This window comes from Eleutherodactylus coqui, chromosome 5 (assembly GCF_035609145.1).
Source record: "Eleutherodactylus coqui strain aEleCoq1 chromosome 5, aEleCoq1.hap1, whole genome shotgun sequence".
NCBI lineage: Eukaryota > Metazoa > Chordata > Amphibia > Anura > Eleutherodactylidae > Eleutherodactylus > Eleutherodactylus coqui.
Window position 1 is genome coordinate 239,236,779 of NC_089841.1, and position 15,231 is coordinate 239,252,009.

The 15,231-nt window shown below is 41.9% G+C and overlaps 1 protein-coding gene across 1 annotated transcript in view; it reads left to right on the forward strand.

Annotated features, from left to right (window-relative positions):
- The window catches only part of LOC136628461 (thioredoxin-like), a 78,246-nt gene extending 63,920 nt beyond the window's left edge, over window positions 1-14,326 (forward strand). The window contains exons 5-8 of the mRNA XM_066604386.1: window positions 3,480-3,584; window positions 4,022-4,081; window positions 9,452-9,517; window positions 14,097-14,326. Of these exons, the coding sequence (XP_066460483.1) occupies window positions 3,480-3,584; window positions 4,022-4,081; window positions 9,452-9,517; window positions 14,097-14,159 (294 nt within the window). The 3' untranslated portion in view covers window positions 14,160-14,326. The remainder of the gene's footprint in view (window positions 1-3,479; window positions 3,585-4,021; window positions 4,082-9,451; window positions 9,518-14,096) is intronic.
- The last annotated feature ends 905 nt before the right edge of the window (window positions 14,327-15,231 follow it).

A 15,231-nucleotide genomic window follows, 5' to 3' on the forward strand; every position in this document is an offset into this window, starting at 1 on the left:
CAATTCATCCAGAAATGTGTAAAAATAAAAAATATATATATACTTACCTGGTCCCGGCAGACGGAGTTCAGCGCAGCAGGCTGCAGTTCTCCTGAACTGCTCTGAACAGCTGTGAGTAGTATTCAGCAGCCGGGGATTTAAAATCCCCGCCTGCTGAATGAGATGCCTCTGATTGGTCACAGCCTGACCAATCAGAGGCATCCCTCACTCACACCCATTCATGAATTCATGAATGGGTGAGTGAGGGCTGCCTCTGATTGGCTCAGCGCAGGGACAGCTGAGAGCTGCCCCTGAGCCAATCAGAGGCAGCCCTCACTCACCCATTCATGAATTCATGAATGGGTGTGAGTGAGGGATGCCTCTGATTGGTCAGGCTGTGACCAATAAGAGGCATCTCATTCAGCAGGCGGGGATTTTAAATCCCCGGCTGCTGAATACTACTCACAGCTGTTCAGAGCAGTTCAGGAGAACTGCAGCCTGCTGCGCTGAACTCCGTCTGCCGGGACCAGGTAAGTATATATATATTTTTTATTTTTACACATTTCTGGATGAATTGCAGGGAAGGGCTTATATATTTAACCCCTTCCCGACAATTCATCCCGCGATCGCCGGCAGCCCATTGCTTTCAATGGAGTTGGCTGTATTGCCGGCTCCATTGAATTCAGTGGGCTAACATCGTTCTTCTCTGCCACAGCTGCTATTGTGGCTTAATAGTGGGACCTGGGAACTTGAGATGCAGCCCAAAATGTAGCTCCTCGCCTGCCCTATTCGTTTCTGTGTCGTTCCGATCACTTTCTTGTGTTTTGCAGATTTTCACAAATGAAAACCTTAGCGAGCATCGGCGATATACAAAAATGCTCGAGTCACCCATTGACTTCAATGGGGTTCGTTACTCGAAACGAATTCTCGAGCATCACTGAAAGTTCGACTCGAGTAACGAGCACCCGAGCATTTTGGTGCTCGCTCATCTCTAGAGTTAACCTATGAAAAATATTCAGCACGTAACCATGGGATTGGTAATAATTGCTGGGGTCACCACCGATCACTAGAATGGGGGTCCCAAGCCCCCCACACACACCTGTTCCACAGAAGCTTGAATAGATTGGTGGTCACACATGCGCCCTCCAGGCTTTGGCTGCTGGGAGTTTTCTAGCCCAAGTAGATAATAATATAATTTTTGTAAACCCTTCCATTTTTTATATGTACGTCTGCACAGAAACTGCTTCTGCCCCCTCCTAAACCTCCGTATATAAACAGACAAGTTTTGTGGTCAGTAAAGCTGTGATTAACTGGTTTACTTGACATTATTCTGTTTGCTTGGAACAGTAATAAGGCGCGCCCGCTGATGTATTACCCATGGGGCAGTAGGTCCGTCCACGTCACCCTATGATGAAGGTGAAGAGTGTGGCTCTCGTATACAGATGATAGTTATGGGGAAGCCGTTGTCCATGGTAACACTTATTTAGCTTTTAGCATTTGGTGCAGGTTTTGGCATGGACCCGCAGCGGACGTCATCCCTTCAGTTGAACTGAAGGGCTGAAATCTGCTCTGGATTTGCACCAAAACCTGGTGTGGATTTTCCATTACAGGAAATCCGCAGCAGATCTGCCACGTGTGACTGAATGCGCCCTCAATCTCCACTGGAAAATGAAAGGGGGAATCCAATGGATTGTGACTGTTGGGTTCTGTTCACATCTGGGTTCTTATTTTCCCACTCCAACATGGAAAATGCACTTTCATCCAGGAGTTTAGAGCAGATTTTCATCGGAAGCGCCAATTTAAGCCTCCAACACAGAAGTCACCGCAGTTTTATTCTGCGTAAGTTTACCTATGTGCTCAGTGTTACCCGCCTCTTGTGAAAGGTTTGCTACCGAATGATGGCGTCCCAATACAATCATTCATTATTCAGCATGGTGTCCCATTACAATCATTCATTATTCAGCATGGTGTCCCATTACAATCATTCATTATTCAGCAGGCTGTAAAGCTGCATCGTGAGTGCGATGCACCTGAGTGGGAATGGATGACGCTTCCCATGAGTGACCGTGCCAGACCACCAGATATTGTGCGCAGCAGGTTGATGAGGGGCATACAGACATCATAGATATGCCTGAGATGTTCTACTGCTTCCCCTACAGCTGCCAAGCAAGACTGAGTCTACATTCATGAAATGCGTGTGAATAGGAACGCCATTCTTGTGAATGGAGTTGTAGACGTGAGCATGTGATGTGATGTCCAGGTGAGTTTGATGGATTGTTTCCCATTGATATTTATGGGAAACACTGGCCAATCCTCTGATGTGCGTGAAACTTCCATTGCTCTTTTTACAGAGAAGGTTAAAGGGAAGCTGTCCCATCCCCGCGGCAGCATGAACTAAGTTCTCGTGCTGTTATGGGATGTGATGGGGAACCAGTTGGTGCATCTTTACTTTCGTCACCCACTCCTGTGATACATCTGTCACCCTGTGAAGTTGGCGCGGCATGAGTCCTGTGTACACGCTCTCCTAAAAAAGGGTTAGATTTTCGTGACGTCCCGCTGACTTCACCGAGTGACAGCTGGATCGCAGGAGACGGCGAGTATGAAAAATGCATCACTGGGCTCCCTGTCATGTTCCCTAACACTATAACTAAGTTTATGGTGCTGTGGGAATGCGACACCTTCCCTTTAAGTGAACCCCTAAATGGAAATAACTAGTAGAAGATGCAGAATTTTCCCTCAATGTCTCAGAGCAAAATATTATTTGTGAAACTTTTATATTATAAAATATTATAAGTGCAAAAAAATCAATACTAAACTTTCCCTTTCCGTATGTTTTTTAATGCAGACACCTGATACTGGCCGTGTATACGGACACCTTCTACCAAGTGTAACTTAAAAGGGGAAAACATTTTTTTTTCTTCACAGCCTCTTGTGTGTTTGTACATAAGATAGGAACATCCAATTCCCCCCCCCCCTCCCCTCTTCTTTTTAACATCTCTTAAAGTAATTTCTGCATTAGGCTAATTTCACATGTGTGAGCGTGATATCGCTTCTGTGAAATTTCGATCTTCATGAGCGATCGAGGATTGCAAGTGTTTCCCACTAATTTTAATGGGAAACCCTGAATGTGAGTGCTATGTAATGTATTTAAGGTCCCGATGCGTCCCCCCCCCAAAAAATGCGTATGATTCCACTCAAAAGAATGGAGCTCATATGATTTTCGTGGGCGGTAGCCTAACTTTAAGCTCTTTGAACAGCATGGATGTTTCCAGCATACATTTGTAAATGTTTAAACTTCTGTTCTTATTTCATTAGAGCTTCCCATATATATATTGAACTGGTTGTTTAATTGATTTTGTCTAATTATACTGCTAATCTGCACCCCGTCCCTCACCTGCTTTTTACTCTGTCCTTGTAAAATGTTGCAGTGTATCGTACTCATGTCTTACGCTGATACCGCTCTCTGGACTCTAACGAACCAACCCTAATTTTTATTTCAGGATGATTTTAAGCACACCCTGAGCAGTGCTGATGGCAAACTTGTAGTCGTTGACTTCACAGTCCTATGGTGTTTGTCATGTAAAATGATTGCACCTTTATTTGAAGTAAGTAATGTCTAAAGGCCCATTTACACCAGCTGATGATCACAAAAAGATCATTTTGCATAAACTGTATAGTAGCTACTTAGTAGCAATTAAGTGTGCAAATGAAGCCTTCACTGAATGCAGTTAATAGCCTGAGGGTGATTATCTGCCTTCAGTTCCTTTTGGGAAACAATGCTATCAGTACCTTCCGTGGAGAACTGCTGATAAGGCTGAAGGACGATTTTTAGGTTGCACTGAATTTAAAGATCAGCTAGCAGTGAGGGGTTACTTCATGACCATTTTCCAGCTATAGGATGATGCATAGGACTACTTTTATAGTCCTGGATTTCACATAAAGAAACTTGATTAAAAGTTTATGCAGATAGTTGATGGACTTTCATCTAATAATGGCCATAAGTAATCTCACATTTGTTCGTTCTTCTGTCATTTGTTTCTAGGAAATGAGTAAAAAGCATCCCGATGTTGTATTTATTAAGGTGGATGTGGACGATGCACAGGTAAAATATAGATTTCCTCCAAATCTCTGGTTTTGTTCTTAAAGCTATCCGACAGAAGTGACTTAATACAAGCGTTACAACACAAAATCTGGAAGAACTGAACAGTAAACAATTCCATGCGAATCACAGAGAAAGTATTATTTTAAGTTTGCTGGCTAAAATGGAAAAAGGTGATGGAGGTCAAAGGAAACCATTACACAGGTCTGCGATGAAAAAATTGTAGCATATTTAATTAGTGGGTTTAACAGTATTTTTTGTGCTGATTACGGTAAAAATAGTAAAAAAAATTCCATGACCCCTAGATAAGTCACAAATTTCACCTGAAATTCTCTTATTTTCAGGGTTTTTCAGGTTTGGTACGCGTACGGCAACTAATCTAAACTGTCTGCTAGGCGTGACCTTGACTGCAGTCAGTGACTCAGTGTGGAACCAGCCACTGTGGTGTACGCATCAAACAGTTTTGTGATACGGTATTTAGAAGAAATGGCTACTAGAAGATGTGTCAACTCTCCTAACTGTTTCTGTTATATTTGTGGGTCTTACACCGTCAAGAAACAACAAAGGAACATTTCTAATTTTGTTCAGAAGCTGTATTTTGCATACTTTGGTATGAAATTAGGGGACCAAGATAAATCTTGGGCTCCCCATATAGTGTGTTCTGTGTGTGTTGAAGAACTGAGACAATGGTTTCAAGGTAAGAAGAAATCATTTCGTTTTGGAGTACCCATGGTTTGGAGAGAGCCTAAAAATCACAGTGATGACTGTTATTTGTGTTCTTGTTCAGTGCAAGGTTTCAATTTAAAAAACAGGAAGGACATTTCATACCCAACCAACATACGTTCGGCTATTCGCCCTGTTCCTCGTGGACCTGACTTGCCTATTCCTTCACCTCCGGATACCCTGGACAATATTTTAGACGATTTAGACCAAATGTCACATAGTAGCAGCGATAATGATGACAGCTATGTTCCAAGTACAAATAACCCTGAACTTTTCTCTCAATCAGACTTGAACGATTTAGTACGAGATCTGGGCCTACCGAAGGATTCAGCGGAAGTGTTAGGGTCTAGACTTAAAGAAAGACATATGTTAGCCTCCGGTGTTTCATTTTCATGGTACCGACTTAGAGAAAAGGAATTTGTCCGTTTTTTTACACAAGAGGGTGAACTAGTTTTCTGCAACAATGTACCTGGAATCATGGAAATGTTCAACATAACGTATGACCCAGAGGAATGGAGACTTTTCATAGATTCGTCAAAAAGGAGTTTGAAAGCCGTACTTCTTCACAATGGTAACCAATATGCTTCTGTGCCTGTTGGACACTCAGTCCATTTGAAAGAATGCTACGAAAATCTTGGGTTTGTTCTTAATAAGCTCAGCTACTCTGACCATAAATGGACCATTTGTGGGGATTTGAAAGTTATTTCCATGTTACTAGGTCAACAAAGTGGTTACACAAAGTTTCCATGTTTCCTCTGTGAATGGGATAGCCGTGACAGGAAACAACACTATGTCAAGCAGACCTGGCCAATCAGAAAGGCTCTTATTCCTGGAGTTAAAAATGTTGAAAGACAAAGTTTAGTGGATCCTAAAAAGATCTTACTTCCACCACTTCATATCAAATTGGGACTAATGAAACAGTTTGTGAAAGCATTACACAAAGAAGGAGAGTGTTTCAAGTATCTTTGTGAACAGTTTCCTGGTCTATCAGATGCTAAGCTGAAAGAGGGAGTCTTTGTTGGGCCTGACATAAGAAAACTTTTAAAAGATGAAATCTTTGTCACTAAAATGGAAATGGAAGAAAAAAATGCCTGGAATTCATTTAAACTTGTCGTAACAGGCTTTCTTGGAAATAAAAAAGACCCAAACTACAAAACTTTGGTTGCTGAATTGTTACAAAACTACAAAATCTTGGGCTGCAACATGAGTGTCAAAGTCCATTTCCTTCACTCACATCTGGACTACTTTCCAGAAAATCTTGGGGCTGTAAGTGAGGAACAAGGAGAACGTTTCCATCAAGATCTAAAAGAAATGGAGCGCAGATACCAAGGTCGATGGAATGTCAACATGATGGCAGACTACTGTTGGATGTTAAAAAGGGAAAATTCACAAGAACACAGCCGATAAAGTACCAAAAGAAGCTTTGATGGAAAAAGAAAATGTTTTTACAAAGACTTATAATAACTTGGCAACACATGTGTATCACTATTATGCTTATTTTAGCTTTTACTTCATGTTAAAATAATAAAAACAAATAAAAAAATTTCCGTTTTTTGTATTTTTTCCAAATACTTCAACTTTATTTTGTAGGCAAGCCTTACATGATACAAAAAAACCCATGTCATTTTTGAAATCTGTGCAAAAAACTACATAAAGATGATTTAACAAAATCAAAACAATTTTTAAAAAAGTTTTTTTTGCAGACCTGTGTTATTTGTTGTTGGCATCTAACATGGCAGTAAACCTTCTTAAATGGCATGATTAGTAAAAATAATCTGGCCTTTATTGGCCAACATTGAGATCTGTTGTCTGTCTATATATCTAATCTAGCTTCATGAAGGCAACCAACAGGGGAAGTGAGATTGCATTGATTATCTTGTTACAATGGTACTTGTATATCGGGCAGTGAATCAGCTCTTATAGGTAATGTGTCAAAAGAAGGGAAATTGGGCACGTCTAAGGATCCGAGCAACTTTGACAAGGGTTTAACTGATGGCTAGACGTCTAGGACACAGCAGCTGTAAAATTGCATGTTTTTTTAGGTGGTTCTGGTATGCAGTGGTTAGAACTTACCAAAAGTGGTCCCAGGAAGGCAAACCAGTGAACTGGCAACAGTCTTGTGACGTTTATATAGTTGGTGGTTTTTTTCGTTGTTCATGGGTGCTAATGGATCATGTCAAAATGTCTTATATGCCGGTAGACTGATTTATTATGCGTTAAAAAGATGTATTCTGGTAATCACAACTGTAGGGCGGTAAGAAACCATCTGGACGATTGCGTGAAGACCTGATATAAGAAACGAGGCAATCCTATTTTAAGATGGTGTTGATGAGGAAGTCAGAAATATCTGCTCAGTTCCATAACTCGGACCAGTTACTATGGGACTGTTTGGGTGCATTTTGTGTGTGAACCCAACCTTAAGATGGGGATGAATAATAAATCTGCTTTCCTAGTCAGATATGGTTTCCGGCAAAGTTTTGCATTGTCTAATCCAGTGTTTCTCAACTCCATTTCTCGGAGACCCCCAACAGGTCATGTTTTCAGGATTTCCTCAGTATTGCACAGGTGATGTAATTATTGTCAGTGCCTCAGACATTGCCACAGGGGTTCTTACCATAGGATATCCTGAAAACATGACCTGTTGGGGTTCCATAAGGACTGGAGTTGGGAAACAGTGGTCTAATCTGAAAACTGTATTTGGAGGTTCTCCTAGTCAGAATCCTCTAGTGCAGTGCCTCTTATTCTGTGAAACCCCCTTAATGATGCTTATGCTAGAATATTGGGATTTTCTGTTTTTAAACCCCCGTTACCTTGACACTTCTTCTGCATGGATTGGGGAAAGGTATAACCTAAAGATGCAGAATTGTCCTTAGTAGAGATGAGCGAGCATACTCGTCCGAGCTTGATACTCGTTCGAGTATTAGGGTGTTCAAGATGCTCGTTACTTGTAACGAGTACCACGTGATGTTCGAGTTACTTTCACTTTCTTCCCTGAGAAATTTGCGCGCTTTTCTGGCCAATAGAAAGACAGGGAAGGCATTACAACTTCCTCCTGCAACGTTCAAGCCCTATACCACCCCCCTGCAGTGAGTGGCTGGCGAGATTAGGTGTCACCCGAGTATTAAAATCTGCCCTCCTGCGGCTCGCCACAGATGCATTCTGAGATTAGTTCAGGGAAAGTGGTATCGTGTTGGAGCTGCTATAGGGAGAGTGTTAGGAGTATTTTAGGTTTCAAGAACCCCAACGGTCCTTCTTAAGGCCATAAATCTTCTCTATATGCGCTCAATGGGGCCGGCGGCAGCAGCGCCGACCCCATTGAGAACATATAGAAGACAAATCCTTCTTCTCTGCCACAGCTGTAACAGCTGTGGCAGAGAAGAACGATGTTTGCCCATTGAATTCAATGGAGCCGGCAATACAGCAGGTTCCACTGAAAGCAATGGGCTGCCGGCGTGCGCGGGGATGAATTGTCGGGAAGGGGTTAAATATATAAGCCGTTCCCTGCAATTCATCCAGAAATGTGTTACAATAAAAATATATACCGGCGTATAAGGCGACGGGGCGTATAAGACGACCCCCCAACTGTCACCTTATACGCCGGCAATACAGTGGAGCAAAGAATAAAAATCATTACTCACTTCTTCTGACGTTCTGCAGCGCTGCTGCAGGCTGTCGCTCTCTCCTGGTTCCCGGCAGAGCATTGATTTCTCTACGAAGGGCTTTAAATCCCCGCCTCCAGAAACACACGTGCCTTCAGCCAATCACAGCCAATGACAATGATGTCATTGAATGGCTGTGATTGGCTGTGTTTCTGGAGGCGGGGATTTCAAGCCCTGCGTCCAGAAAGCAATACTCTGCCGTGGACCAGGAGGGAGCAACAGCCTGCAGGAGCGCCGCAGAACGTCAGAAGAAGTAAGTAATGATTTTTATTCTTTGCTCCACTGTATTGCCGGCGTATAAGGTGACAGTTGGGGGGTCGTCTTATACGCCCCGTCGCCTTATACGCCGGTATATATTTTTATTGTAACACATTTCTGGATGAATTGCAGGGAACGGCTTATATATTTAACCCCTTCCCGACAATTCATCCCCGCGCACGCCGGCAGCCTATTGCTTTCAGTGGAACCTGCTGTATTGCTGGCTCCATTGAATTCAATGGGCAAACATCGTTCTTCTCTGCCACAGCTGTTACAGCTGTGGCAGAGGAGAACGATCTTTACGCTGACAGTGGGGGGTGAGGGGGGGGTCACTCTTGCCGCTATTGTGGCTTAATAGTGGGACCTGTGAACTTGAGATGCAGCCCAACATGTAGCCCCTCGCCTTCCCTATCCGTTGCTGTGTCGTTCCCATCACTTTGTTGAATTGCCCAGATTTTCACAAACGAAAACCTTAGCGAGCATCGGCGATATACAAAAATGCTTGAGTCGCCCATTGACTTCAATGGGGTTCGTTACTCGAAACGAACCCTCGAGCATCGTGATAATTTCGTCCCGAGTAACGAGCACCCGAGCATTTTGGTGCTCGCTCATCTCTAGTCCTTAGGTGTTGAATAAATCATAAACTTTTGTCCATTCCTGAATACTTGCCTTGTTATAGCATCTTTTAGATTCCTCATGAATCTTTTTTTATTTTTATTTTTTTTTATTTCAGGAAGTTGCTGCCTACTGTGATATTAGAAAGGTGCCAACCTTTCAGTTCTATAAGAATGGAGAACGGGTATGTATTTGTGTTTTATGAACATCTTAGAGCTGTAAACTGCTTTTGAATGTTTGTATGTAGTGGGCTTCATCCCAATTGGCTCAAGTGTTCCAGAGCCCCACTTGTTAATAAGAAAGTAGCAACAGCTCAGCCATAACTAGGTTCTATAGATTGTAGTAAGTAGGGTCCAAGTGGAGTAATTTGGGTAGAATAGAACTATAGTGTGCGCTTGTATCAGGTATAATTTGGTAAGATATGTTTTAGATAAGTGTGTGTATTTTAACACCTTAATGACGCGGCTCCTTTTTCTTTTTCCATTTTCGTTTTTTCCTCCTCCCTTCAAAAAAAGTGTAACTCCTTTATTTATCCATCGACGTCGCTGTATGAGGGCTTGTTTTTTGCGGGACGAGTTGTATTATTGAAAGTACCATATAATGTACTGAAAAACTTTAAAAAAATTCTTTTAGTGCGTCTTGTTTCTACGGTGCTCAAACGACAACAAAAGCGACATGATAATTTTACTACGATAGCAAATTTGTATAGGTTTTTTCTTACTATACTACTTTTTTTTTTTTTCAAAAGACATTTAATTTTTTTTCTGCAGTCATTTCGTGTGCGCAATAACTTTTTTATTTTTCCGTCGACGTAGTTGAGCTCATTTTTTGCAGGATGTCCTGTAGTGTCCGATAGTATCAATCTCGAATACATACGACTTTTTGATCGCTTTTTATTGTGTTTTTTCTGGGTGACAGGGTAACTAAAAAAGTGCATTTCTGGCGTTCTTTATTTTTTTTTTTTCGGACGAAATTCACCGTGCAGGAAAAATAATGCACTACTTTGATAGATTGGACTTTTACGGACGCAGCGATACCAAATACATATTTTTATTTTATAATTTAGATTTTTTTAATAATAGATATGGCAAAATTTAAACTTTATAACTTTTTTTTTTACAATTAAAAAAACTTTATTGATTTTTTTTTTAACTTACTTTGAAGTCCCACTGGGGGACTTTAACATGCGATGCTTTGATCGCTCCTGCAGTATGACGTAATGCTATAGCATTACATCATACTGCAATTTAACAGGCAGTCTATCAAGCCACCCCACGGGGATGGCTTGATAGGCAGTCTGGTAAGGCAGCCCTGGGGCCTTTCATTAGGCCCCCGGCTGCCATGACACCTGCACGGCTCCCCTGATCTTACTGCGGGGGGGGCATGTAGGACGTTCGGGGGATTTAAATGCCGCTGTCAGAATGGACAGTGACATTTAAATGGTTAATAGCCGTGATAGGCCGAACGGCCGATAGTGGTTATTGCTCGCGGGTGTCAGCTGTTATAAACAGCTGACGCCCGCACTGTATGAAGAGAGGTTGCCACGCAACCTCTCTTCATACATACCCCTCCGCTCTATGACGTACCGGTGCGTCATGGAGCGGGAAGGGGTTAATTAAGTTTGAGGGATTTTGGGTGTAATGTGATCTCGTCCTGAAAAACTTACCTTAAACTGTTTGCCTAGATCACTACTACCTTAGACAAAGCTAGGATAAAACTGACCCACCCAGTGTGTTTGAGTCAATTCTAGCCAAGATTTATTTATCACATGATCCCCCTGCCCATCTGAAAAACCTGAACTGTATTGAATATGGCAGAGTTCAAAATGGCCAAAAAAAACCACTTCACAAAAAAAATGCAGGCTTCCCTCCCAATTAATACTTTTTTGGCCATCATCAGTTGGGTGTTATATCATAGGCAGCTACAATGTACAATTCTCTCAAAAACAGTGCCTATAATTAAAATAGGTTCTTTAATTAGTAGAAAACATAATTTGTACCCCAAGTTACCCTATCCCACCCTACTAAAATTTATATTTAAAGTGTAATTAAATTAAAAAAAACTTCTCATGTGACATTGACATATCAGCAGTATTGATCGTGGAGCTCTGGGTGCACAGACCCCCACCAATTGCCAAAAATGAATGGGCAGAAGCACTGTAACAGAGCCTTTCAGCTGTTAACGAGGGATGTACAGACTCAGTAGACTTTCTATGGTGCCAATATGCTGTTCTGAGCAGGAGCAGCTGAGCTGGTGAAGTATCCATATTTTAATGACTCTGTGATCACTACTTCTCACCTGTCACTATGTGACTCACTTTTTTCAAAGTTTAATTAATGCTTTCATGTATCCCTCCTAAACCAGGGGTCTTCTGCATCCAGCTGTTCTCTGCTCGGAGCACCCGGCTGTTATACAGCCGAGCGGGGTATGAAGAACGCAGCTGGACAGCTCTGTTCTTCATACCCCAGCTGTGTTCATGGAGCGGGATACAGGTGACACAATAGTATCAGCTGTATCCCGCTGTGAATTCCTGATAAGGCTCATGTTGAAAGAAAACAATGAGCGACGGCTTAATGAAAACTGCACGATGTCAGTGCAGTTAGACACAACGATTATCGCTCAAGACCACTTTAGAGCGAATTTTGACCGATAATCATTGTCTCAATGGGCCTTTAGACACACTTGAGAGGCTTGCGTTAAAGATGATCTGTAATTCTTACAACAGTCTATAGAACCCGACTGTAGTGGCTGAACTGTTACTTTATGTCCACTTTTTAACAGTAGTATCTGTTATAAGTGACTGTTGCTTTGAGTGTAATATCAAGAAAGTATAGGACTGGCAGCATGTGAGGATGCAGTAAAAGTGGTTTTGTTCTCCCATCACAGCAAAATAGTAACAACATTTCAGCCTTGCAGCCTTCCTCAAGCAGTTGCTGTGAGTGCAGGAGACCAGCAGTCTTGTTTCAGCTCCTGAGTGCCAGTTGTCTGTGCACCTCGCTGTTAAGGCTACATTCACACGAGCGAGTGCGATAACCGGGCCGAGAAACACTGATGTGCATGTAGCCTAATTGCTGAAGCACTACCGGTCAGTGCTTTGCTGATCATAGTAGTGCTTACAAAGTCTGACATATTGGTGGAAACAAAAGTAATTCTTATGCAGACTCTTACGAAGGAATGTCTATGTTTAAGTAAGAGTCTTGTTATCCAGTTTCAAGGAATTGGTGCTACAAGTGGATTACAGGGCAGAAAAATGGAGAAAGTCCAGCGTTGGGTTAAAAGCTTTCAGTCTTTATTAAATGATCCAGACAGACCTAGAGGAACAAGACGCGTGTGCCGTCTTACATGTTTCAGGCAAGTATGTGGCCCTTAATCAGTCATCAAGGCACATGTGAGTGACGCATATATCACAATAGAAAGCCAAGAACACATGACACCAGAAGCAAAATACAATTACACGGAAAGAGTAAAAAATATATAATAATGCAATAAGTCCAGTCAGCGGTTCGTAAGTTTGCAAAATATGCATCCAAAATGCCTGTCAAGAAGTTTGCGCTTATTATCTCTACCCTATAATGAGCGGTTAACTCTTTCAGATTATCATTGAAGCCCTGATCATGAGTGCTTTTATAAAGCCATGTTGGCTCCGTTTCAACATATTCCTGGTAAGAATCTAAAACGGGTGGATGGGACTGGATCGTCTAAAAACTGGATTGGTAACATTCACGATCTAGCATGACCAGTAACATTGACCCAGATTCACTATGTGTCACAAAAAGAACTTTCAGCGTTGCTCAATCTATAAACTGTAACACCACTTCTGTGGTTTATCTCATCACATGTCTGTCCTGCCAAGTGCAGTGTGTTGGGTGTTCTGTCTGCAGCCTATAAACTAGGATAAGACTACCTACATCTGATATTGAACCTGCCGGAAGGAAGAAGGTATCGGCTGTTTCATCACACTTCTTTTTGGCTCAAAAAAGGTGATTCCCCACCCCCCACCCTACAAGTCTGCGGTAATGAGTTAACCGCCCATTACGGGGTGGAGATCATCGCAAACCTCTTAACGGAGGCATTTTGTATGTGTATTTTGCAAACTTATGAATCGCATGGTGTGATCTGCCGACTGGACTCTTTATTATTAGCTGTATATTTTTACCTGGTTTCCTTATAATTGTATTTTGCATCTTTTCTCTGGTGTTCTTGTTTCAAGCGCCCCATTGGCTTTCTGTTGTGATGTGTTACTCACATGTGCCTTGATGTCTATGATTAGGGAAACCTGTTAGACGGCTCATGCTGCTTGTTCCTCCATGTCTTCCTGTCTGGATCATGTAATAAAGACTAAAAGCTTTTAATCCAACGCTGGACTTTCTCCATTCTCCTGTGCATCAGTTGTGGTTTCCGGCCAGTCCGTGCCTGGCAGCCACTGCAGAGGAGCTGCTTTCTGGTTTGCATTTCTACAATGCAGAAAAGTTACAAATAATAAGTTTGTTGCAGGATTATGTAAATCTGCACACTATTTCCTCTTCTCCATTGACTATTTGCAATAGAACATCTGATTGGAATTTCTTGATTGCTCTTCTGCATTGTATTCCTAGAAGCCGAAGGATTAAACCAAATTGGCTAACTATAAATAGAATCCATACTACGTTCCAGGCAAACCCTATGGAAATCAAAGTATAGTGATAGTCTGGCTACTCTGTAACTTTAATGGTTTGGGCTTAATTGTTAAGTATAAAATGTCCTTAATTATTTTTTTTCATCAGATTTATGAATTAACTCGCGCAAACCCGTCCCGTTTGGAGCAGAAGGTGCAGGAACTGAAATAATCCTATGTAATTGGTGTCTACTTATTTTCTGTACATTCTGACCATATTTTATTAGTGCTTCCAAATCGAGCTCGCTACAACATGTTAATGTGTCCATTATGCCTCTATTTTACTGTATATGGAAAGAACCATGGACATAAGATGAATAAAATGGCTGCTAGACCCCACTATCCTCCTCTATTGTGGTTTTTCAGGTACATCGTGGTTGCTCAGTTAACCAATTTACCAACCAAGTTCTGGGTTAAAAATGTGCGTAATAAATGCCGCATTTTTCTGTGTATAAGACGCAGTTTTTTTGCCCTGTTTTTTTCAGGTTAAAATTTAACCTGCGTCTTATACACGGGGGTCTGGCTGGGGGGGATGTCTAATACTTACATAGCAGCCGGCGTTTGGATCTCTTACGATGGCCTTATAACGATGGCATTAAATGACTGTGATTGGTTAACCAATCGGAGCAATAGCTTGCTGGAGGCGGGGTATTCAAGCCCTGCTTCCAGGAAGAACTGCTCTGTCGGTGGGAAGGAGGACACGGAAGTCTGCAGCAGCCCCGCAGGCCATTGCGAGCGACCCGAACGCTGGCTGCTAGGCGAGTATTATATATATATTTTTTATTTTTATTTATTTATTTTTACATATAGCCTAGCTAGGGCTGCTTTATGTTTAAAATCTTTTTTTCTTAACTTTCAGTGGGAAAGTAGAGGGGGAGGGGGCATCTTATACACAGAAAAATATGGTACTCTACCTGGGCAAAAGTATGTGGACACCTGTCTATCACACTTTGAGCGTGCTAAACTTGTAATTCTAGAGTCGTGGTTGTTAATATGGAGTTTCCCATCCACCACCAAATTTAGGGACACCGGATGACCTCTTCCAGGAATCCCCCACACCCAGATTCATCCATCAGGATGTAAACTATCACTCCAGATCGTCTCTGCTGCAGACTGCTGTTGCAAACTCTTTTTTTGCTACTTTCACACTGAAAAATCCGTATTTCCAGACCAAGTCTGTACCAAAGTCCACAGTGAGATTTGTATATAATTGTGATGCAAATTTGGCCACAGAATTTTATTAT